We start from the raw sequence: 26,861 nt of genomic DNA, 5'->3' as shown, positions 1-26,861 counted from the left end.
AACACAACACTGATAAGAAAAACAACAAAACCCACAAATTTTCAATAAACAAGACTTACAGCATTATTGCACGTACCTTACAGCCTTCACAGGCATGTACGCCATAATGGAAGCCAGAGGCCTTGTCCCCACACACTCGACACTCAACGCTTAGCCCCGAGGTGGAAGCTTCATCTTGGGTTAACGGTGTAACAGGAAAGATTACTGATGATGGACTAGAGGCCGGTGTAAGAGTATCTGAAGAGGGGGAGAAGAAAAAATATTGAAAATCTTTTGAGATTCATCAAGTAGACAACTAAAATCGAGTAACATTTTAGTTATTTTTACATTTTAGCCAGTTGTGTTGCTTTTAATAACCCATGAACTAGGGACCTTAATCCATTTCATCTAGGAAAGCAAACAAAACTCAAAGCAGTGCCATCCTATCACAAAATAAAAATAACCTATATTGTATTACGATATTGAGCAATCCTTCCCAATGAGTATTTGGATCAGGTAAAATCAGATAGCATGAAAAAGACGGCAGTACTGCTCTTTCATGAAAGAAGTGATTTAATGATAAATCTGTATATTTTTTCTTTGACTTTTGTATTTTTAAAATGGTAAGAATTACATTAATATTTCTTCTCTTTGTAAAATGACAAAGCAGACCTATACTGTTCCAGTATGCATCATCCACTAGACCAAAGACGACCCAACTTACAATTTGCTTTCAAGACAGGAAATGAAATCCCTGGAACACTTAGCCAAAAGCAAACCAGATACAGCACCGTATCCTCATCTTAGATATTACAAGAACATTGCCTCAAGGTGAAAAGAACTACATTTCTTATCAGAACTGGTGCAACATTTTCACAATGGAGACAGACTGGACTCAATTGCAGCCAAGACTATAGAGCATGATTCTGGAAAAAGCCCAGATATAAACTAGAGAAAATCTTCTGATACTACTATCTAGTTTGTCAGAGCCTACCAACCTGTGTGTAGGTATGTGGAAAAGACATATCTAAAAGGCCAGAAGACACGAGAATCACTATGTAATTGTATTGAGCTACATTCAAATAAAATAGTACGAAATGCCATCAAAGAAGAACAAAATTCAAGAATACAAGCCATCGTGTCCAGAGACTTAGAAGTAGAAAGAAAGAACTTATATAGCGTCTTTCACGATCTCAGAACATCCCGATGCACTTTACAGCCAATTAAGTGCTTTTGAAATGTAATCACTGTTGTAATGTAGGAAACGTGGCAGCCAATCTGCGCACAGCAGGTCCCATAAACAACAATGAGAAAATAACCAGATAATCTGTTTTAGTGATGTTGGTTGAGGAATAAATATTAGCCAGAACGCCAGTGAGAACTCCCCTGCTCTTTTTCATAGTGCCATGGGATCTTTTACATTCACCTGAGGGGGCAGATGGGGCACTCCCTCAGCACTGCACTGAAGTATTTATGTACTCCAGTCTCTGGAGTGGGACATGAACCCACAACCTTCTGGCTCAGGGGCGAGGGTGCTACTACTGAGCCATGGCTAACACAGCTGACATCTAGAGGCAGAAAAGGAATGTTAACACAGATCAGTTTATAGTGGCTAAAGAAGCAAGAGCAAGAACACCCCTACAACTACCAGTGCTTGTGATTTGGATGAAGACGACCCTAAGACATATTTTATAGCAGGGGAGTGAGCACTGCGAGCTATTGTTTAGCTTCATGAGAGCTGAAATTTTTGAAAGACCTCAAGTCATAAGGTTAAACAAGCTGACTATTAGACCAGCAACTTTGATTAATAATCTGGCATTATCAAAATCAGAACATGTTCACAGGAAACTGGAGACAAAATTTGAAGACATGCAGTATATATCTCCTCACGATAACTGCCCTGATAAATTGCGATTGTACAATCTTGCCAAAGAAAATCAGAAGATAACAGATACTTTGCTCTTGAAGTCAAAAAGACTTGGACACAAACGAAGAGAGCAGCCTTATATCTGCTATCAACTATCAAAGACTAAGTGCCAAAAAGTATGGATTCCACAATCCTCGTTCTTGCGTGGATTCCAACTGCAATGATAGAAAAGCACATTGTTGATGCAATGCATCACATAGAAGAGATATATGCGAGAACTCTTACTCTGAGCAAATGTTTGACCTTTTTGAAAGGTACCTCAAAAAAAAAAGGCATCTCTGTATTCTGAACGCTCTATATGGACATTGTTATCATGCTTGACCTTCTGCAAGCAAAAAAAATGGGAAATTGCTGTTGCCCTTATCATCCATCCAGGCAATGATTCCAAGATGATTTGCCTATGACAAGATGAACTATGTTTGTTAATTGCTAGCTTATTTTGCACAGATGTCACCTTTACTTGCCAATCATCCTGAGGTTGAACAATACTGTGAATCAAAAGGTTTCTCTGACCAGTTTAAGTGTCAGCTTGGCTCATTTGCCAGTACTGTAGCTTTAGGTTTGAATCCCATACCAGGCCTTGAGCACATACTCTGCAGGATGATCCTGCAGTGCAGTAATGAAGGATTACTGCTTTGTCAAAGACACCAACGTGAAGCGAAGTTCCTATCTGCTTGCTCAGATGGACATTAAAGATCTTATGGCACTATTCAAAGAAGTGTCCTGGCCAACATTATCCCCTTAATCATTATCACCAAAAACCATTGTTCAAACTTATTTTTCATCTCATTGTTTGTGGGACATTGAGGATGCAGTATAGCACATAACAAATCATTCATGTCTCAAAAAGATTCAAACTTAAACCAAGAGCAGTCAGCAAGTACTACCTGACAGCAGAATGCCAAAGTACCCTTCTAAAAAGGTCTAAAAAAATATGAATCAGCCTAACTTTTATTATAAACTCCAGTCTTGAAAGCAATTAGATCACCAATCAGGGATGATCAACAAAAGCTAATCTGCCTCTTAAAATGGCACTGCAGATCTTGTGTGCATGATACTGGAGAGAAAGTATATTAGACCTTCAGGGAACAGTGGCTTGAAACATTCTACTACTTTAAAGTTCCATGACACAATGTGAAAACTATAGTTGAAAACCTTCACCAACCTCAACAAGAAAAAGACTTACAGGGAAGGTGACAGAAAGGTATTTTGAGGATTGATTGGAATTTCTTTACACACTACTATAATAAAGCAGAATATTGCAAACAAGAGATGTGTTGACACATCCACTGGGTCCTGTGCCACTGGCTTTAACTACATAAAATGGATTTCTGAGGAAGACAAACAAATCAGTCTTTGTGAGAGAACTGTAAAAGAATGTCTGCCCTGAAGAATCATTTCCTGTATAATGAGCCTTGCAAAGATAAAGGCTTCCAAGTAGTCAGTGCTTTCTTGTTTGCTCTGAATGAAGGATCAAGCAGTGAAAAGATTAATATTGTGTATTATCTCAGCAAGTACGAATCTACCAAGGATACAAAGATATAACAGAAGATCAGAATTAAGCAAACAAATCAAGAACATACCTCTGTATCACAAAGTCCAGCAATAGAGTAAGTTCCTAACAAGTACTAGGAACAAAAAAGTAATAAAATTCTTGCTTCGAGAGTGGAAGCATCCCAATGTCAATGGAAGGTTTTGTTTGTCACCTGTGGCAATAACTGATACAAGTTTCTATAAGTGGAGGAACTGAAAAGCATACAAGAACAGTCACATATTAAAATCCTCTTCCATGCAGTACATGTATCCTGAGCTAGCTATGAAGTAGTAGTAATTGTGTATGTCTGAAGGTATCTTTATGTTGTACCTGGCTCTCAGTGCTCACATTCTCTCTCAGAAGTATCAAAAAAGGGGAATAAAGTCTCACATAAGATATGTTGATATCAGAAAGGTTGTCAACATAGCAGGGAAGAGATTTGTACATCTCTAGTTACACAAAATCAGGCCTGGACTCAAGAGGGGTGAAACTGGTCTTGGGTAGTTGTGCAAAATAAGTGATAGCGAATTGGCAGCTCGTTTTGCACCTAGCCCGGTTTTCTTTCCTATTGACAATACAGAGCAGCTATGCCTCTTGGATCTTTAATTGTGAGACATTCTAGATGTCAATATAAAGAGAGGCCGGTCGATGAATGTCGGTTACTGGTAAACGATGGAGAGAGATGATATGCGGTCACCACATAATCTGCAATGCATATTAACGTAATGAATGTTTTACTGATTCACTACAGCAAATCGGGCTGCCGATTTGCTATTACCCGTTTCATGCATTCACCAAAGACCAATTTCACCCCCTAGGATGGTAAGATTATTATTGCTTAACTTGCATTAACTCCTGATCAAGAGAGTGAAAATACTGAACTCCTGGATTATGGGGACTTTATTCAAATGAATTACAGCTTCTCAAGTTTTGTCGTCTGATCAGGTGACATCACGGGGTAAATTTTAACCCTGAAGAATGGATGGGTTGGGGGCGGGCAGGCAGTCAATATCCTCCGATTGCAGAGTGGGACCGCATCCCGGCTCCAATTCGCTGGCTTCTGGGTTTGACCCAGACACATCTGGGTGCACGCGCGTTCCTGAAACTTGGAAGTCCAGCTGACACTTAAAGCTGGCAGGATGATATTTAAAGGGCCAAGTAAGGTACTTAAAGAAGTTAAATTTTTGTGGTTTGACCTGCACAAAAATTTCTTCGTCACCCACCTGACGAAGAAGGTAAGCTCCGAAAGCTTGTGGTTTTCAAATAAAACTGTTGGACTATAACCTGGTGTTGTAAGATTCCTTACATTTGTCCACCCCAGTCCATCACCGGCATCTCCACATCATCGGGAGAGGAGGCAGCATTGCGGGTACTGGTTGGGGGCGGGAGAACGACAATGGGTGAGAAATGGCAGCGTGAAGTCCCTACTTCCATGTTCACTTTCGCCATCATCCCTCTCCAGGCCACATCACTCCTACCACTCTGCTGGACAACAGTTTAGAGGACATCTGTGATGCCTTGTAAGACCACTGCTAAAGTATCTGTCTGCCTGTTTAAGGCGGCAGAATATTGAGCACCCGGAGTCCGCACAGCCATTGTCAGGGTCTGAATGGACTCATTTGTGAGCCGTGCTTAAAGCTCAATGGAGACTGCCATTTTCTCCGTCGCAGACATTCCCACACTATCTTTCTGCTAATGCCGGAGGTGGACTCCTCCATCCTCTCCGTTATTGTGGAGAGTGTGCGTGGCACTTATTCCAGAATGTCGCAATAGTGCATCCCTAACTCAATCATTCTCCTTCTCAAGGATGGTCCCCGGGCTTCAGCATCTGTTGCCAGCTGAGCAGAGCTTGGAGAGGAGTGCGCTCACCGATACAGCTCTCCACAGCTGCCCGTCACCAGTGTCTGCTCACGCTCATTTGTGTGTGGTGAATCATCAGGTGACAAATACTCCGACCAAGGGGAGAGTATTTGCGCTGGTGAACAGCTCGCTATGATGTGACAGTGCACCCTCAGAGATAGGGAGCTCCTCCGAGGGATCGCCCTTGTCCAGGTCACGTGGTCCGTGAAGACCCTGGAAGAGAACATAAAGCAATATTAAGAATCATCATAGGTTAGTTTGTAATGAGCATATTGAGGTTTACAACAGGTCAATCACTGATAACATCAATCATGGTATGTGTGAAGGATGTTAAAGTTCTGTCACCAGACGTTAGCGAGATGCCGGTCTCGGCATCTCCGACGGCCAGGCATTCGACCGGCTGAGGTCCAAGGCCTTCTCCTCCTCCGCCTCTGTTAGGGGCACTATTTGTGGTGGCCCCCCTCCAGTCCGACTCCTCCCCCTTGCATTTTGTGCTCTCTTCTCCTACAAGGGGAGAAAGTACAGAGGTGCAAGTGAGGATGACAGGGTCACCTGGTGGATGCATTGCTCTGGGTCAGGCTGGCAATGAAGCAGATGCATCAGAGGGTGAGTATCAGAGAGATAGATTCATCACATTGCATCAGGATTGGGGTGAGCGGAAGTGGTGGGTGCACAAATGGGGAGGTGAGGAAGTGCACAGAAAGTGAAGGTAAGTTGATACTGAGACTTAAGTAGGTGCGAGGAGTGATGTGCTGGAGTAGGCTTGGCAGGGCAAAGTATGAGGTGTGGGGGAGTGGGGTGGAAAGAGACGGCGTAATGTGCACCACAGAATATAGGTGAATCAGAAACTGTACTCACTTTTCCTGACCTGGTTAGGTCACTGAATTGTTTCCTGCATTGCACCAACATTCTTGACATGCTGCTCCTGCTAGTCACCTCCTCTGCCACCTCGAGCCAGGCCTTCTTGGTGACAGAAGCAGAGCGCTTCCTCCTGTCAACCAGGTACAATGTTTCCCTCCTGCTCCTCACACCGGCTAATAGCAACTCCAGTGAGGAATCACTGAACCGAGGTGCTGGCCTTGTCCTTTGCTGCTCCATATCTTCATATTTTTCCTTTCTCCCTCAAAATCCATGGTTGCAATGGCCCTTTAAATAATCCAGCTCCCAGCACGTCATTCGAGTGCACAGTACAGCCGCTGCGCAGCTTGGAGACACAAAACCCGGAAGTCAAATTAAGGGCCATCAATTGAGTCACGATCGCTCGAGAAAACGCATGAAAAATTTTTCCGGGTTTCCCAGGCGTGTATTGAACCTTCCCCACCCCGCTGAGTTCCCACCAGTATGTTAAAATTTACCTCCATAAATTGGTACGGCTGAAATTCCTTTAAATAAAATTATTGACGGTTAAGTAACATAACTGAAATGCCTTCATGTGACCTCAGTCTGATCTAACGGATGTAAGGAATTTTAGAACACCAGGTTATAGTCCAACAGTTTTATTTGAAAATCACAAGCTTTCGGAGGCTTTCTCCTTTGTCAGGTGAGTGTGGGATTCCTTGAAAGTCACCGCATAAAAAGTCAGAGAACAATGCCTGGTGCTTACAGATAATCTTTCCAACTGCCCGTAATCAAGGCAATCAAAGGAATTGAATAGTGTTCAGACAGAGAGACATTAGATACAAGACTACTGAATATACAAATAGAAGAAAGGAAGAACGAAAGATCGGACGCATGCACGCACATTGGGTACGGTAGCATAGTGGTTATGTTACTGGGCTAGTAATCCAGAGGCCTGGGCTAAAATCCAGAGTCATGAGTTCAAATCCCGCCACGGCAGCTGGCGAATTTAAATTCAATTAATTAATTAAATTCAATTAATTAAATAAAAATCTGGAATTAAAATACCAGCATCAGTAACGATGGCCATGAAACTACCGGATTGTCGTAAAAACCCATCTGGTTCACGAATGTCCTTTAGGGAAGGAAATCTGCCGTCCTTACCCGGTCTGGCCTATATGTGACTCCAGACCCACAGCAATGTGGTTGATTCTTAATTGCCCTCTGAAATGGCCCAGCAAGCCACTCAGTTGTAAAATCTCGCTACGAAAAGTCATAATAAGAATAAAACCGGACGGACCACCCGGCATCAGACCACGAGGCACCGGACACGACAACGGCAAAACACCAAGCCCAGTCGACCCTGCAAGGTCCTCCTTACTAACATCTGGGGACTTGTGCCAAAATTGGGAGAGCTGTCCCACAGACTAGTCAAGCAACAGCCTGATATAGCCATACTTACAGAATCATATCTTTCAGCCAACGTCCCAGACTCTTCCATCACCATCCCTGGGTATGTCCTGTCCCACCGGCAGGACAGACCCACCAGAGGTGGCGGTACAGTGATATACAGTCAGGAGGGAGTGGCCCTGGGAGTCCTCAACATTGACTCTGGACCCCATGAAATCTCATGGCATCAGGTCAAACATGGGCAAGGAAACCTCCTGCTGATTACCACCTACCGTCCTCCCTCAGCTGATGAATCAGTCCTCCTCCATGTTGAGCACCACTTGGAAGAAGCACTGAGGGTAGCAAGGGCACAGAATGTACTCTGGGTGGGGGACTTCAATGTCCATCACCAAGAGTGGCTCGGTAGCACCACTACTGACCGAGCTGGCCGAGTCCTGAAGGACATAGCTGCTAGACTGGGCCTGCGGCAGGTGGTGAGCGAACCAACACGAGGGAAAAACTTACTTGACCTCGTCCTCACCAATCTACCTGTCGCAAATGCATCTGTCCATGACAGTATTGGTAGGAGTGACCACCGCACAGTCCTCGTGGAGATGAAGTCCCGTCTTCGCACTGAGGAAACCATCCAACGTGTTGTGTGGCACTACCACCGTGCTAAATGGGATAGATTCAGAATGGATCTAGCAGCTCAAAACTGGGCATCCATGAGGCGCTGTGGGCCATCAGCAGCAGCAGAATTGTATTCCAGCACAATCTGTAACCTCATGGCCCGGCATATTCCTCACTCTACCATTACCAACAAGACAGGGGATCAACCCTGGTTCAATAAGGAGTGTAGAAGAGCATGCCAGGAGCAGCACCAGGCGTACCTAAAAATGAGGTGCCAACCTGGTGAAGCTACAACTCAGGACTACATGCATGCTAAACAGCGGAAGCAACATGCTACAGACAGAGCTAAGCGATTCCACAACCAACGGATCAGATCAAAGCTCTGCAGTCCTGCCACATCCAGTCGTGAATGGTGGTGGACAATTAAACAACTAACGGGAGGAGGAGGCTCTGCAAACATCCCCATTCTCAATGATGGCGGAGTGCAGCACGTGAGTGCAAAAGACAAGGCTGAAGCGTTTGCAACCATCTTCACCCAGAAGTGCCGAGTGGATGATCCATCTCTGCCTCCTCCCGATATCCCCACCATCGCGGAAGCCAGTCTTCGGCCAATTCGATTCACTCCACGTGATATCAAGAAACGGCTGAGTGCACTGGATACAGCAAAGGCTATGGGCCCCGACAACATCCCAGCTGTAGTGCTGAAGACTTGTGCTCCAGAACTAGCTGCGCCTCTCGCCAAGCTGTTCCAGTACAGCTACAACACTGGCATCTACCCGACAATGTGGAAAATTGCCCAGGTATGTCCTGTCCACAAAAAGCAGGACAAATCCAATCCGGCCAATTACCGCCCCATCAGTCTACTCTCAATCATCAGCAAAGTGATGGAAGGTGTCGTCGACAGTGCTATCAAGCGGCACTTACTCACCAATAACCTGCTCACCGATGCTCAGTTTGGGTTCCGCCAGGACCACTCGGCTCCAGAACTCATTACAGCCTTGGTCCAAACATGGACAAAAGAGCTGAATTCCAGAGGTGAGGTGAGAGTGACTGCCCTTGACATCAAGGCAGCATTTGACCGAGTGTGGCATCAAGGAGCCCTAGTAAAATTGAAGTCAATGGGAATCAGGGGGAAAACTCTCCAGTGGCTGGAGTCATACCTGGCACAAAGGAAGATGGTAGTGGTTGTTGGAGGCCAATCATCTCAGCCCCAGGGCATTGCTGCAGGAGTTCCTCAGGGCAGTGTCCTTGGCCCAACCATCTTCAGCTGCTTCATCAATGACCTTCCCTCCATCATAAGGTCAGAAATGGGGATGTTCGCTGATGACTGCACAGTGTTCAGTTCCATTCGCAACCCCTCAGATAATGAAGCAGTCCGAGCCCGCATGCAGCAAGACCTGGACAACATCCAGGCTTGGGCTGATAAGTGGCAAGTAACATTCGCGCCAGATAAGTGCCAGGCAATGACCATCTCCAACAAGAGAGAGTCTAACCACCTCCCCTTGACATTCAACGGCATTACCATCGCCAAATCCCCCACCATCAACATCCTGGGGGTCGCCATTGACCAGAAACTTAACTGGACCAGCCATATAAATACTGTGGCTACGAGAGCAGGTCAGAGGCTGGGTATTCTGTGGCGAGTGACTCACCTCCAGACTCCCCAAAGCCTTTCCACCATCTACAAGGCACAAGTCAGGAGTGTGATGGAATACTCTCCACTTGCCTGGATGAGTGCAGCTCCAACAACACTCAAGAAGCTCGACACCATCCAAGGTAAAGCAGCCCGCTTGATTGGCACCCCATCCACCACCCTAAACATTCACTCCCTTCACCACCAGCGCACAGTGGCTGCAGTGTGCACCATCCACAGGATGCACTGCAGCAACTCGCCAAGGCTTCTTCGACAGCACCTCCCAAACCCACGACCTCTACCACCTAGAAGGACAAGGGCAGCAGGCGCATGGGAACACCACCACCTGCACGTTCCCCTCCAAGTCACACACCATCCCGACTTGGAAATATATCGCCGTTCCTTCATTGTCGCTGGGTCAAAATCCTGGAACTCCCTTCCTAACAGCACTGTGGGAGAACCGTCACCACACGGACTGCAGCGGTTCAAGAAGGCGGCTCACCGCCACCTTCTCGAGAGCAATTAGGGATGGGCAATAAGTGCTGGCCTCACCAGCGACGCCCACATCCCGTGAACGAATAAAAAAAAACATCCGAAAGGAAGAGAAAGAGAGAGAGAGAATGACCAGTTGAATTAAAAACATAACTTTTTTTCCCACTGGTGGGATTACGTGTAGCGTGACGTGAACCCAAGATCCCAGTTGAGGCCGTCCTCATGGGTGCGGAACTTGGCTATCAATTTCTGTTCGACGATTTTGCGTTGTCGTGTGTCTCGAAGGCCACCTTGGAGAACGCTTACCCGAAGATTGGTGGCTGAATGTCCTTGACTGCTGAAGTGTTCCCCGACTGGGAGGGAACCCTCCTGTCTGGCAATTGTTGCGCGGTGTCCGTTCATCCGTTGTCGCAGCGTCTGCACGGTCTCACCAATGTACCATGCTCCGGGGCATCCTTTCCTGCAACGTATGAGGTAGACAACATTGGCCGAGTCACAGGAGTATGAACCATGTACCTGGTGGGTGGTGTCCTCTCGTGTGATGGTGGCATCTGTGTCGATGATCTGGCATGTCTTGCAGAGGTTGCCGTGGCAGGGTTGTGTGGTGTCGTGGACGCTGTTCTCCTGAAAGCTGGGTATTTTGCTGCGAACGATGGTCTGTTTGAGGTTGGGTGGCTGTTTGAAGGCGAGTAGTGGAGGCCTGGGGATGGCCTTAGCGAGGTGTTCGTCGTCATCGATGACATGTTGAAGGCTGCAGAGAACATGATGTAGTTTCTCCTCTCCGGGGAAGTACTGGACGACGAAGGGTACTCTGTTGGTTGCGTCCCGTGTTTGTCTTCTGAGGAGGTCTATGCGATTCTTCGCTGTGGCCAGTCGGAACTGTCGATCGACAAGTCGAGCGTCATATCCCGTTCTTACGAAGGCGTCTTTCAGAGTCTGTAGGTGTCCATCGCGTTCCTCCTCGTCTGAGCAGATTCTGTGTATTCGTAGGGCCTGTCCATCGGGGATGGCCTCTTTGACGTGGTTAGGGTGGAAGCTGGAAAAGTGGAGCATCGTGAGGTTGTCCGTGGGCTTGCGGTAGAGTGAAGTGCTGAACTGCCCGTCTTTGATGGAGATTTGTGTGTCCAAGAAAGAAACCGATTCTGAGGAGTAGTCCATGGTGAGTTTGATGGTGGGATGGAACTTGTTGATGTTATCGTGTAGTCTCTTCAGTGATTCTTCGCCGTGGGTCCAGAGGAAGAAATCATCGACACATCTTTCTTTCTTTCTTTCTCATGGTACATTGGCGAAACCGTGCAGACACTGCGACAACGGATGAATGGACACCGCGCAACAATCGCCAGACAGGAGGGTTCCCTCCCAGTCGGGGAACACTTCAGCAGTCAAGGACACTCAGCCACCGATCTTCGGGTAAGCGTTTTCCAAGGCGGCCTTCGAGACACACGACAACGCAAATTCGTCGAGCAGAAATTGATAGCCAAGTTCCGCACCCATGAGGACGGCCTCAACTGGGATCTTGGGTTCATGTCACGCTACACGTAACCCCACCAGCGGGAAACAAAAGTTATCTGTGTTTAATACAACTGGTCATGCCCGCCCGCCCGCCCGCCCGTCCGTCCGTCCGTCCATTCAGTCGTCTTGTATCTAATGTGTCTCTGTCTGAACACTATTCAATTCCTTTGATTGCCTTGATTACGGGCAGTTGGAAAGATTATCTGTAATCACCAGGCACTGTTCTCTGACTATCACAGTATACATTTTTCTATAAGTTATATACTTTCTATTTTGATATTCAACAGGCAGCAAAAATTGCCCATCTTGCCAATTTGACATATTTAGAAATCAGATATAGTAACCTGCCAAGTGTTATCTATGAGCTCTCCTGTACATTATTTACTGGTTGTGACCATCCTATAAAAGGTAATTTTCGATAGGGCTATGCACGTAATATACCAACTTTTGGGTCGTGATTTTAACAGTCAGTCAGTTATACTTTCAAATTCAAACAGAATTTTTTCTATTTTTTTAAAAATTTGATTTGATGTTTCAGTCTGCCCAAGGGTCAGTTTACTTGAAATGTAAACCTTGTAGGCACACACTCTATGGTACTAAAGCAAGCCAATAATTTTGTTTATGGAAAATGGGGGCAGGGTACAGTGAACAAACATCAATTAGGAATTTGACACTGGAGTTAATTATTTTATGGTGAAATTGCAGTTTTGGCTCAAAGTCACTTCTATATGAAATAATTCAAGAGGTGTAATCACAGAAGCAGTTACTGAAAGCAAATTGCAGCACTGTTTAGTTACCAAGTAACCTTCAGCTTACCTGGAAGACATGAAGAACTTGACACAACACAGTGAACTACAAAACAATGCTAATTTATTTGACATCAGATACAAAACATTACAAAAATAGTTACAGAAATGAACATGAGCATAACATAATCCAAACTCCAAACTTCCAGAATTAAAACTGTATAATTTGGTCAACAGTAGCATAAAATATTTTAAACTTCTGCATTCAAAAGTAATATAAAAATAAGGATTAAACAATTAACATTAATTCCATACATTAAATAGCATGATCTTTAATAACCTCTTTAATCTGATTAGTTTATCCACATACTTTAACCTAGCAGATACACTCTGGCACCTTCCGGTGACAATGAGCAGAGCCACTGATTTATGGTGACTGATCAAATCAAATCCTTATTTATTATATGGGATTTCTGGATTTTTATTGGTGTTTTCAATTCCACATTTTTCCATGGAAAAATATAAATCAGTGGCTTTTTGAGCAGTCAAACCATCTCCTGGATCAATGTGCACTGCAGCAGATGCAACACCTGTTCATTCACCTGTTCTCACAACCTTGTCCCAAACATTTCTTCACGTGAGACAGCAACTTAAATATACTTCTTCCAATCTAGTATGCTGTATTCACTGCTCACGTTGTGGTCTCTCTTCTATTGGGAAGGCCAAATTCAGATTAGGTAACCACTTCGTCAAATCTGTTCGCAAATTTGACTGTCACCGCCACGAGGCTCACCTCTAACGCTCTATCTCACTCCCACTCTGAACTCTCCATCTGTGACCTACTACACTATTTCAACCAAGCTCAAGGCAAGTTTCAGGAAGAGCATCTCATCTTCCTCTTGGGCACCCTGCAACTCTGTGATCTGAATGTTTACGTTAGTAACTTCTGACCGTAGCCACCTCTCCCAATTTCTTGGAAGCAGGAGTGCTAGAGATGCAAGATGGCTCTACTGGTGTCTGGGGGAAGGGAAGGTAAGTTGGCACATTGATCTGATGCAGGAGGCCTACACCCAAAGTGCCTGGATGTGGAGATGCCGGTGATGGACCGGGGTGTACAAATGTAAGGAATCTTACAACACCAGGTTATAGTCCAACAGTTTTATTTGAAAATCACAAGCTTTCGGAGGCTTTCTCCGTCTCTTTCTCTGTCTGAACACTATTCAATTAATTTGATGGCCTTGATAACGGGCAGTTGGAAGGATTATCTGTAATCACCAGGCATTGTTCTATGACTATATATGCGGTAATTTTCAATGAATCTCGACACTCACCTGACGAAGGAGAAAGCCTCCGAAAGCTTGTGATTTTCAAATAAAACTGTTGGACTATAACCTGGTGTTGTAAGATTCCTCACAAAAGTCCTGGAGCAGGGGGTCTGCATCCCAGGTGTTGGGCTGTCTTTTCTCTTTTCAGGCATGCTGGGTGTATACAGCGTTCACTGCTTTTGTTTCAGGCCTCCTGCATCTGCAGGTTTTTTTCCCTATGTCCCATGTCTTAAACTACATTAGCTATTTTCTTGTTTTGTTCTTTGATTGCTTCACTAAGATGATTTTCTTTATACCAGCTACTTATCTACAAAGCAGTTCAAATGTATTTCAGTTCCATTAACTCCCTGTCTGCGAGTGCTGATTTCCCCCCCGCCCCCCACCGTCTTTTTTGTCCATTTTCCATACTTGGGACATTCCTCATGTTAAAGGTAAATGTAAATTGTTGTTGCATGTTCAGCAGTACATATGGGCCTCTTATCTTTCAGTTTGTTGAAGGTTCTACACTCGAAATATTAACCTACCTTTTCTCTTTACAGATGCTGATGGCCCTGCTGTGTATTTCCAATATTTTTAGTTTTTATTTCTGGTTCAATATCCTGGTTCAAGTGTCCCTGACAACAAAGAATACATTTTCTGTCTGCTACAATGCAACAAATTTACATAGCTGATGAAGATATAAAAGTACTTATTTGGATTTTATGAATCTTAGTTCACTTTTCATGAGCATTCTAACCTTGTTCACCAGAGTGGTGCCAAAAAGTAGCACTTGATAATTATGGCCAACCAGATGACCTGGTTTAAACTAATTCCATCAAAGTGAGGCTGAATGATCTGAAGGTTTTTATTCCTTCCTATTGAAGAATCTTGTTCTTTTCCCCCTCAAATCACAGCAAGGAAAATGAGTTGCCCAGTGAACACCACAGACTGGAAAATACATATTAACTTCCATTTCTAAAAAGTACATGTTAAGATGCCTTGTTACATCTGGTGCATGAGATCAGAATGTCCCATGGAAAATGTAGTACCTAAATTCTCACTTTTGTACTGGTTTCAACAACAAAATTAGATCTGGTTGGTCATAATAAGTGTTTATTTCTGTCTTCAAATTCAATTAGCTACTTTAGAAAGAAAGAATTAACTCCCTCTTTTGCATTATATCAATCTCACGTCACAATGATAAATTCCTGATAAGCTATACATCATTGAGAGGGTAATTTGGCCCGATAGCAGTTCTTCCTTAACCATCAATCTGTTTATGCACTTGGTCCAATTGGTAATTAAGTGCTTTATTAGATGAAGCTCGGCGTCTCTGATCTAGGTCATTTAGCACCTCCATTTATCATGTAGTTAAGTGGTTGCTTTACATGATCATAGAGCATTCAGTCTTACTTTGATGGAATTTATCTAATTATTATACTGCTGGTAAAATGTTCAAATACTTCTAAATTCACAAATTTACCATTAATATTAAAATAATTAGTATCACATGAGAATTAGTACCGCATTTGATTATTTCTCCAATAGTGGGGTAAAGAAGGCTTCCTTTATGTTCTCTGGGATCCTGTCCACCTTATCCAGGACCAAAAATAAATAAATTTAACCCTCAGGTCACCATTGAGATAACACCTTTCAGAACGCTCACTTGCTTGAGCTGCCAAATTATCTCAACAGACTTTGCAATTACCACATCAGCATAAAAACATGATAAATTTGAACTGGTGCAACCAGTTATCAAATTTTCCTAGATGACCAGGAAAATGGTCTTTAAAAATGGTTTTAACAAAAGAGCAAATGTTAGTGGCATGTCCCAACTCTAAAAGTTAGACTGGTGGAAGCAAAGGAAATCAGGAAAGTTGGCTACTTAAAAACAAAATATGTAAAGAGCAAAATATAAAGAGTAAATATGATATAAAAAGAATTAGTGAATGCATAAGGACAGCAGATTTCTTTCAGTTTTTTAAGCTATATATATTTGATTACTACAGCAACGCTCTTGGCTTCTCAGCAACATTTACTGCTATATTAGGTGGTCTTTACTCATGGTATGTCAGCTGATTTTTTTTTTTAAATGGCTGGTGCAGGGGGTACAAATTCTCTCAATGTTCCCAGTTTCTATCCACATTGGTGAAAACACAGTAAAGGAAAAGATGGCAAATTAGATGAACTGGGAATGTCTGCCAAGTTGAGTATAGTGTCCAGGCTAAATGCATGGGTCACTGAAATGTATATATCAATTTTAATGCAACACAAATGACAGTATTATCAAATGAAATGCGACTAGGACCCAGGTTGTGATGAGATCCTCCTCCTCCATAGGTTTAGCTACATCACTTTCAGAGAATCCACCAGCCCCAGTACACTCTTAAATCAATGGGCCAGAATGCTCATTGATACAGATATTGTTAATGTCTTGGAACTATGCAAATCCTACACTATAAGAGCCTAAATCTCTTATAGTGTAGGACTTACACAGTCCACGCCTACCCTCTCAGGAGGACGTAAAAGATCCCCATGGCATTATTCGAGGAAGACCGGGGCGTTCTCCTGGTGTCCTGGCCAATATTCATCGCTCAGATTATTTGGTTATTTATCTCATTGCTGTTCTGTGTGCAAATTCGCTGCTGCGCCTCCCAACATTGCAATGTGACTATAAGTACAGAGCCAGGGAAAGTGGGGGGAGGGAACGGAGGGGAGGAAAGAACAAAAGGGAAGGTCTGTGATAGGGTAGAGGGCAAGAGCAATTAAATGACAAAAGGGATGACGGTGCAAGACAAGGAGGGTGATAATGGGACAAGTTAAGAAACAAAAGATCAGTCTGGAGGTGTTGTAAATGGCAACAGCAGAACCATAACCAGCAGTTGCCAAAAAAAAAAATGGGAGCAGTGGTTACGTTCTGAAGTTATTGAAATCAATGTTGAGTCCGGAAGGTTTTAAAATGCCTAAACGAAAGATGAGATGCTATTCCTCTAGCTTCATTGGAACAGTGCAAGAGGCCGACTACAGAGAGGTCTGAGTGGGAGTGGGATGGGGAATTAAAATGGCAAGCGACCAGCAGGTTAGGGTCATGCTTGCGGACTAAGCGGAGGAGTTTAGCAAAGCGATCACCCAATCTGTGTTTGGTCTCCCCAATGTAGAGGAGACCACTTGTTCTTACCTTGAACAACTTCTCCTTTGACTCCACTCACTTCCTCCAAATAAAAGGTGCCACTATGGGAACCCGTATGGGTCCCAGCTGTGCCTGCCTTTTTGTGGGATACGTGGAATATTCCTTGTTCCAGTCCTACTCAGGTACCCTCCCTCACCTCTTTTTCCAGTACATTGATGCCGGTAATGGTGCCGCTTCCTGCTCTCGCCTTGAACTGCAAAATTTCATCAACTTTGCTTCTAATTTCCACCCTTCCTTTGCCTTCACATGGTCCATCTCCGACTCTTCCCTTCTTTGACTTCTCTATCTCCATTTCTGGGGATAGGCTGTCAGCCAATATCTATTATAAACCCACTGACTCCCACAGCTACCTTGATTACACTTCCTCCCACCCTGCTTCTTGTAAGGACTCTATTCACTTCTACCAAATTCTCCGTCTCATCTGTTCTGACTATAGCACCTTCCACACCAGTGCTTCCGCTATGTCTTCCTTCCCCGCCACTGTAGTTGACAGGGCCCTCGACCATGTCCGTCCTATTTCCCACACTTCTGCCCTCACCCCTTCCCTTCCCCTCCCTCCCAGAACCACAATAGGGTCCCCCTAGTCCTCACCTTCCACCCCACCAGCCTCCACATTCAATGTATCATCCTCCACCATTTCTGCCACCTCCAGTGCGATCCCACCACTAAACACATCTTCCCCTCCCCTCCCCTTTCAGCATTCCAAAGGGACCGCTCCCTCCGCAACACCCTGGTCCACTCTTCCATCACCCCCAACACCCACCGTCCTCCCCACGGCACCTTCCCGTGTGAGCGCAGGAGATCCAACACCTGCCCCTTCACCTCCTCCCTTTCCACCATCCAGGGCCCCAAACATTCCTTCCAGGTGAAACAGCAGTTTACTTGTACTTCTTTCAATTTAGTATACAGTATTTGCTGCTCACAACGCGGTCTCCTCTACATTGGGGAGACCAAACGCAGATTAGATGATCGCTTTGCTGAACACCTCCGCTCAGTCCGCAAGCGTGACCCTGACCTGCCGGTTGCATGCCATTTTAATTCCCCATCCCATTCCCACTCTGACCTCGGCCTCTTACCTTCTTCTAACGAAGCTCAATGGAAGCTCGAGGAACAGAACCTCAATCTTTCGTTTAGGCACTTAACAACCTTCCGGACTCAACGTTGATTTCAATAACTTCAGACCATAACCACAGCTCCCTTTTTTTTTCGCAGCTGCTGGTTATGGTTCTTCTGTTGTCACTTACAGATCCTCTAGACCGATCTTTTGTTTCTTAACTTGTCCCATTATCTTGCCTTGCACAGTCATCCCTTTTGTCATTTAATCACAGACCTTCCCTTTTTTCTTTCCTCCCCTCCCCTACTTTCCCTGGCTCTGTACTTGCTTAAAAACTAACTCTAACATCTTCCAGTTCTGACAAAAGTTCTTCAACCTGAAACGTTGGGCTCGATTTTCGCACCCGCAATCGGGTGCGTTTGTGGCGGGGGGGCTGCGAAAATCCGGGATTCCCGGGGTGGGTCTGGAGCCCGGCTCCAACCCGTCCACTTCTAGGTTCCCCAGTGACGCGCTCACATGCGCGCGCAGCCCCTGCATGTGGGACTCCCGCCGGCAATTAAAGCCGGCGGGGTGCCACTTAAAGTACTTAAACAGATACTTCAGGTTGTTTACAGACCTGATTGACCTGTTATTTTAGGAGGGATGGGATTTTGAAATGAACTGAGACTGTTTCCCGTACTGGGGGAAACACTCCTAGTTCAAATTGACGTGTTGCAGCTGTCAGCCTGTGGCAGCTGCAAAGGTTCATTTGACAGGTGGGGGTGAGACCCTCACTCATTGTCCAAAGTGACAGAGTCGCCTCCACCCCCCCTCCCCCTAACAATAAAATTCACAAACTTGCACACTTACCCCGGTGTCCAGACACATTTACCTACCTTGCGGACCCCCTCAAATGTACATCTTCCGGATGGAGGCCGATGTAGCTGCAGTCATGACCTCCTCGGAGGGCAAACAGCATCACCAGCCTCGCCGGCCACGCCGTCCACCTCTGACACATGGAGCTCCACAAGAGAGTGCTGCGACACATCCACCTGCACAGCAGGAGGGAGGGCAACCACAGAGAGAGATGCGTCGCAGAGGGCACTACCCTCACCACAGGGTCCACAGACCGAGGCTCAGCTTCCTGGACCTCTCTGAGCAGCAGTGCACACGGAGGCTCAGAGTCACCAGACATGTAGTCGTGGACATATGCAGCCTCCTTCATGCTGAGCTGCTCCAGGCTGGCCCGAGCACAATCTTCTTACCTGTCACTGCCAAAGTCACCACTACCCTCAACAACTTCTCCTCCGCATCCTTCCAGGGTGCCACCGGGGACATCGCCGACGTCTCTCAGTCGTCTGCACAAAAGAGCCCTGCAAATACACCTATACCCACTCTGCAGTGACACAATGGGTGGCATCAGTTGTGAGTCTTCATAGTGATCCTCAAGAAAGGGCATTATTGCACAAACCAGACAAGATTCGCAAAGACGTGGCAGTAGTGGTGACAATATAATATGTTATGTGAGTTGATCAGAAATTAAATATAGGTAAACACCATGACAAACCCTCAAACACCCTTGTGCATCCCCTTCATGCTCACGACACATTTGCCTTACGCTTCCTACTGCACATATGTGATGCATGCCCTGTGGTTGCAGCACAGGTAGTGGCAGGTTGAGTGAGGCTGACTGTGAAAGAGATGCATGAGAGGGTGAGTATGAGATAGATCCATGAGATTGTATGAGGATTGGGTTGAGTGGTAGTGGCGGGATGAGTACCGGCGAGGTGAGTAAGTGCAGGTAAGATGAGGATGAGCTTTGAGTGGGTGTGAGGGGTGATGTGACAGAGTAGTGTTGGCAGTGCAGAAGGAAATGTGGGGTGGGGGATGGTGATGTGGCAGACGGAGGGGAGGGGAATGAGTAAGTGTACTCACTTCGGCTGACCTACTTAGGTGATTGAAGCGCCTCCTGCACTGTATGCAGGTGCGAGATATGTTGGTGGTGCTGATGACCTCCTCTGCCACCTCGAGCCAGGCCTTCTTGATGGCAGAGGCAGGCCGCTTCCTCCCGCCCGCTTGGGAGGCGCGGGGGGGGGGGGGGGGGCGGGGGGTGGAGATCTCTGTCCTCCCCCTCCTCCTCACCCCATCCAATGATACCTGGAGTGAGGCATCATTAAACCTGGGAGCAGCCTTCCCCCTGGGCTGCTCCATGCTGTAATTTTTCCTATTTCCTGCAGCATCAGTCAGTGGAGGACTGCCCCTTTAAATAGGGCTCCTCCAGCTGATAGGCCTTGCTGCGCATGCGCAGTCCGCCCGCTGCGCAGTTTACCAGCGGGAGACCCGGAAGCCAAGGTAAGTGGCTCCAATTAGCCTGCAATTCCATGCAGAGCACACTGATTTTACCGGGCGCATTACCCACGCGCCCAGTCGACCCCCCGCTGCCCTAGTAATATCGAGCCCGTTATCTCTGTTTCTGTCTCCACAGATGTTGCCTCCCTTGCTGAGCTTTTCGAGCATTTTCTGTTTTTATTACATTCTATGGAGTTGTTTACAGAACTTGTTGAAATCTGGGGATCATTGCTGATTACCCATTTTGAACCTATTGGTGTACTTCAGCTGTATTGCTCCATTACTTCTGTGCTATTTGATCATCCCTTGTTACCATGTTTTATCCTTTTAAAACTATTGAATAAAGGTAACTTCTGAGCCAATATTTTATGTAGAAACTCTCTCAAAATGACATCAAAAGCTTCCATATCACATTGTCACTTGCTGGTGGTAAAACTGCCCAAATGATGATGTCACATCTGGATGATTTCAACACAGTTCCTGCTCCCACTATGCAGTTTAGAAACATATAATAGTAGATAAAGCAAGGGCAAACAGGTAATTTAGCATGAACCATGAATGCAGAACTAGAAGACTCATGCACAAAATCAACAAGGCTAGAAATGTAGGATATTGTTTGCACAGAGCAATGTGTAGATTGCCCACAAAAATAGTTAGTACTGTGTCAATTAACATCTTAAAAAAGCTAAATAATATCTGATTAAGAATGGAATTGAAGGTAACAAATATGATCAAATACTTCATAGAACATATAATGGGCAATTTTAACCCTACCTGCCCATTGAAAACTCAGCAGGTGGTTTCAGATTAGCTGATGTCCCGTACTTATCTCTCTGTCTTCTATTTTAACTTGCTCTTTTGAGCAGGTGGCAAAGACAGCATCTTGAGGCTAGCATGGTCCTTCTTTAAATGTGCAGATTGAAGTACGATTTTAACTGAGAGAGGAAATTGTTGTGGCTTTCCCACTGAGTGAAGACAGCAGGAAAAGGATCCAGGGCCAAAGAGGCCCAAACAGTTAAGTTTTTTCCCTGCTTTTTTAAAAAACTTTTCTTGTAGGGCCAGGAAGAATAGGAGTACTCCTCTGGGCCTCAAGGAAAGTTTACCCCACCCTGCCCCAGGGAGCTCCCGCAAGACTCTCCCGAAACTTACCTTTTTGCTGGCAGCTGTTCCTTTGATGCTGGCCGGCGGCGTCCTGCCACCTAAAATTCCACACCAGCCTGCCGACCAGCTGCTACGTCCTGCCTGTTTTGGGTGGGCAGCTGACCAGTGGCATGTAGATGTGGTCTGTGAGTTAAAATCAGCCGGTAATGGCGTTTGCCACTCGCTTCACCCCTGCCTAATTCCCGCTCAAAATCAGGGCTAAAGGTTCTGTACTGGCGTGTGAAAATCTCGTCTGCAGATAGCAACCAAGCAGGAAGGGTGTAAATGTGGACGTTCTGAAGCTTTCTTCAATAGCTATAGGAGTTGGAGAAATATTTTGCAGAATTTTCCCTCCAGAAATGAAATAAATGGGGTAGAGCATCCATGTACATGGAGAATTTCTGCCAATCATCTCCCCTGCTCCAGTGTGGACTCCTTGCTGTGGTATGGTTACATGAGCACCCTCTGGTACTTCACCCAAATAGCAGCTCTTCATCAGTGAGCCAAGTCGGTGAGGGTTGGTAAGTTATTTGACCGTAGAAGAGAGTCCAATCCTGTCCTCCCCTGACATCCATAAGTACACATCCATAAGGAGAACTACCCTAGCTGATCTTGATTTCTTTAACCCAGTAGCACTGACACAAACTGCAGTGATCCTATGACGACCCCAACTGGGATTAGCTAACTAAATACAAACCAAGGATTCAGGTTCGGACCTTTCTGATCTCTATTGTTCAGCTACTCATTGCCTTAAGTAACTAAGCCATTACAGTAGTCACTATCTCCCTGTTTAAGAATTATGACTATGGAACAATTTTGGTAAGTGTAATTTTGCTTTAAGGGTACACATAAAAGGCCTGATAATGCCATCTGAGTGCTGTGAAGGGCTGTTGGCTGTCCAATATATCTCGTTAATATCCTGCTCTAGGAGGAGGGATAACTGACATTGGTCAGTGGCAAGGGGAGCCACCAGTGCACAATTTAAAAAAAAAGTTTTCATGCTAGCCTCCTGTTCAACACCTATTCTAAAATCGGTGTTTGTGTGGTTGGAACACTGCTCAGGCAGTCCAGTCGTACTTTAGGCCGGTCACCTAATTAACACAGAAGTCGGGGCATAATGAGCCTGGCGCACAGCTCCCAGTTCCCTTCGTGCTCATCATCTACACTCTGGCGTGCTGGGTACCTCAAGATGCATTGCAGGGCACAGGCTTTTGCACCCAACTTTCCAGGATGCCTGCCATCATACCACTGGACCCAAAGTATATTGTACAAACAAAAAAGAAATTTTTAAAAATTGATTTAAATGTTCTCAACATAACAAAATAATTAATTTGTCTAAAAGGTTAGGGATTGGAACAATAAACCATTACAGAAGTATGTAATGTCTGCATAACCTGCTACTGCTACACTAACAATTACCCTCTATTGACTTCTGTGGAAGTTGACTTGGGTGAGGAAGGAGATAACATTTCCAACACTACAATACTAGACTTTAAACAGAGAGTTTCACTCAAGTATTCTTCTGAAAGCAAAGATTATTAAAACATCTGGAGAAGGGAGAGACTAATTCCACCACCATTCAAGTATTCCTATCAATAGGTCCACTAGGATGAGCTTTTGACAGAGTCCATGGATATCAACCTCCACTCACAGCCAAGCTACCATTATGTTTGTTTTCAAAAGGTACTTTCTCTTCCAGCTTTGTTTTGCTCCCAATTGTTTACAAGATTCTGACCCAAAGTATTTTTGCTATTGGCAATACATTTCACAGCTTTCACTTACCTCTAGAATTCCATCAACTAAGGTAACACCTGTGGTGAATTGCACAGTTCTCCATCAACATTAACTGCAATATGTGGTTCTTTATGGGAGTCATAAAGGATAGATCCATATACAAACACACAAAAGTTAGAAAAGTTATTCTGACTCTAATTCTTGGTTGGAGCACCTGTTTTTTTTAAAATTCCCTAAACTAAATAATAGTGTAAAATCCTGTATATTGGTAGCACAGGTGTACATGTTGTGCTCCCAGGCCAGCATGAAGCTGTGACCTATGAGATTAATTTTTAAGCTCGTTAGCATAACTTTCTTTGGGTTAATATCAGTCTGAAAGCTAACTCAGGTGTCACTTGTATCTAATTTGTCCAATAGCAATTCCCCTATTTTGAGTCGATGGGCTGCAGTTGCCAATGCATGGCTCTGTTCTCTCTGGGTAGAATAGATACGATGTGGAGATGCCGGTGATGGACTGGGGTTGACAATTGTAAACAATTTTACAACACCAAGTTATAGTCCAGCAATTTTATTTTAAATTCACAAGCTTTCGGAGGCTACCTCCTTCCTCAGGTGAACGATGCGGATCGTTCACCTGAGGAAGGAGGTAGCCTCCGAAAGCTTGTGAATTTAAAATAAAATTGCTGGACTATAACTTGGTGTTGTAAAATTGTTTAGAATAGATACAACAGTTAAGCCCAAAGCAACAATGGATCATATACATGTGGACCAGCTCCCCATTTACTGAAACATTTGGAAAAATTATTGTCCAATCGAAGTAAATCCTCCTACCTGGCACAGTTTCATTTGATCCGGGGCCATTTCCTGAAGTCAGGTTCTCATCAACACTGAATGCCTCTGAGCTGTTGTCCCCTATAGAGTGTGAGATGTCCTGTACATTCTCCATTTCCTGTACCAATTCTCCAGACAAGGGGCTCCCAGAGTCATTTTCCAGTGGCAATAATGGATTGGATTGGATCTGTGTGTCTACCATTCCAGTGGACACTGTCTGGCAGTACAACACTCATTAGACTATGAAAAGAAAAGACCAATGTAAATTTTTACTAAAATTCAATTTCCATCAAAATGAGAAATTACATTTCATATTACATAGAATAGCATATAAAGAAGAATAAATGGTGGTCAGTAAGAAGATTGTGGGTTATCCAGATTTTCCCCAATATTGAGGATTCCATGTCACACACTTTCTGTTTCGGAAAAAAGGACATTTATACGAGGTCTAACTTTTAAAAAGAAATTATAAAACAACAACTGCAAGAATAGCAAACATTTTGCCACAACTGACAAATGTTTTCTTCCTCATGAGGGCTTTTACTGTAATGTCCTATCACCCCCACCTACTTCAATTTTTATGGTCTGTAATTTCAGACTACTACCTTATGTTTTGAGGAGACTTTTCTCTGCAATATCTATTTTGATAGAGGCCTATTACCCAACTAAAAATTATGTTATGTTTTCAGTTACTACTTGAAAAAGGAGTTATAATAGTTGAACTTAGAAGAATTGCCACTTTGGTACTGAAGTAATGTGTGGAGAATAATTAAGTTATTTGATAAATGCAGTAACTAAGCTTACTTTTTAAAAAGAAAATTGATTTTAGATCTTAACTGATTTTTTGCCTTTGCAGAAGGGAGGCTGCTATATTGTGCCTGATGTAAAGGAAGGGGGAAGAGAATTAGTGGCTGGAAAATCCACTGCTGAAAAATGACCACTTACATAAGGTAGCACAGGTTTGCTGTTGCCTACGGAATTGTACAACAGAGTGAATTATTACTTTCACAGAGTGAGGTATATGGCAAAAGGAAAACAAGTTAAGCTTTCTCTACATGTTCTTAAATACAGGAATTCGAATAGTGCAATTCTAATACAATTGCGTTGCAACATTTCATTTTCATCACTGAATAGAATTCATAATTCACAATTGTTGCAGGCTATATTATGATGTATTGTTTTTTAAATTGGTAAGAAAATCCATCACCGCCACCAGCCTCAAATGTTGAATACTGGAATTGATGGCATCTAGGACCTGCCTTTAAAGAAGGTTGCTTTCTAAGCACCATCAATTTATTGAGTTCTTTGAGAATGTGTAAGGAACTGTTCATAGTAGATGGTTCGTACAGAGGAGTCCATGACCCATATCTATGCAGTGCTGTTTGACCACTTTACAGAACTGCAGTCTACTCTGGACAGCATGGCACCTCCAGGGCATCCTTAAGAGCAGTTGCATGCTCTCAGGAACATCATAATTAATGTTATGAAGACCTTGGACTCCACGGTAGGAAAGGTAATGGAATCTTTTACGCAAAAATGTAATATAAAAACATCTAGAAAACAAAAATATAATAAAGAGTAGTCAGCACAGATTTCAGAAGGGAAAGTCAAGCTTGACCAACCTTATTGAATTCTTTGAGGAAGTAACAGAAAGAGTAGACAAGGGTAATGTAGTAGATATATTGGATTTTCAAAAGGTCTTCGATAAGGCTCACTCATGACTAATGTCAGAGCACGTGGAGTCAGGAGATAGGTAGCAGAATGGATAGTAAGCTGACTACAAAACAGAAAACAGAGATGGGGTTAAGCGTAGCTACTCAGATTGGCAAAAGGTGGGATGTGGTGTTCCACAGGGATTGGTGCTGGGATCACTGTTGTTCACAATTTACGTTAACGATTTGGACTTGGGAATCAGAAAGTTCAAAATTTATGGACGACACCAAATTGGGCCGGGGGTGGGGGGGGGGGTATAGTTAATACAAAGGAAGAATGCATCAAAATGCAAGAAGACATTAATAAAGTTGCAGAATGGGCACATTAATGGCAAATGAATTTCAATATAGATAAGTGTGAGGTGGTGCATTTTGCCAGGAAGAATAAGGAGGCCATATACTGCTTGAATAATGAGAGTCTAAATGGGGTGGAGGAGCAAAGGGATCGCGGGGTACAGATACACAAATCACTAAAAGTAGCAATGCAGGTTAATAAGGCCGTAAAAAGGGCAAACCTAGAGGGATAGAATTGAAAAGCAGAGAAGTTATATTAAACTTGTATTGAACATTGGTTAGGCCACACGGAGTACTGTGAATAGTTCTGGTCTCCATATTACAAACAGGATATAGAGACATTGGAGAAGGTGCAAAAAAGATTCATAAGGATGATATCAGAACTGAGAGGATATACTTATGAGGAAAGGCTGAACAGTCTGGGGCGCTTTTCTCTAGAAAAGAGAAGGCTGAGATGTGACATGATAGAGGTCTTTAAGATAATGAAAGGGTTTAATAAGAACATAAGAAATAGGAGCATTAGTCGGCCTTATGGCCCCTCCGAGACTGCTCCACTACTCAATAAGATGATCAACGGATGATCATCTGCCTCAACTCCACTTTCTTGTCCTATCCCCATATCCCTTGATTCCCTTGGTGTCCAAAAATCTATCAGTCTCAGTCTTGAATATATTGAACGAGCCCTCTGGTGTAGAGAATTCCAAAGATTCACAACTCTGAGTGAACAAATTTTTC

The 26,861-nt window shown here is 44.3% G+C and overlaps 1 protein-coding gene across 4 annotated transcripts in view; it reads right to left on the bottom strand.

The window, feature by feature from the left end:
- pparab (peroxisome proliferator-activated receptor alpha b) overlaps positions 1 to 26,861 on the bottom strand; it is a 135,289-nt gene that overhangs the window by 78,580 nt on the left and 29,848 nt on the right. For all 4 annotated transcript variants that reach the window (XM_067999746.1, XM_067999745.1, XM_067999747.1 and 1 more), the window contains 2 exons: positions 24,121 to 24,360; positions 77 to 237 (listed from right to left, as the gene is read on the bottom strand). In XM_067999746.1, coding sequence (XP_067855847.1) covers positions 77 to 237; positions 24,121 to 24,322 — 363 coding nt within the window. In that variant the 5' untranslated portion in view covers positions 24,323 to 24,360. The remainder of the gene's footprint in view (positions 1 to 76; positions 238 to 24,120; positions 24,361 to 26,861) is intronic.

The sequence above is a fragment of the Heptranchias perlo genome, chromosome 18 (assembly GCF_035084215.1).
Source record: "Heptranchias perlo isolate sHepPer1 chromosome 18, sHepPer1.hap1, whole genome shotgun sequence".
Taxonomy (NCBI): Eukaryota; Metazoa; Chordata; class Chondrichthyes; order Hexanchiformes; family Hexanchidae; genus Heptranchias; species Heptranchias perlo.
This window is presented reverse-complemented; position numbering and strand designations above follow the sequence as displayed.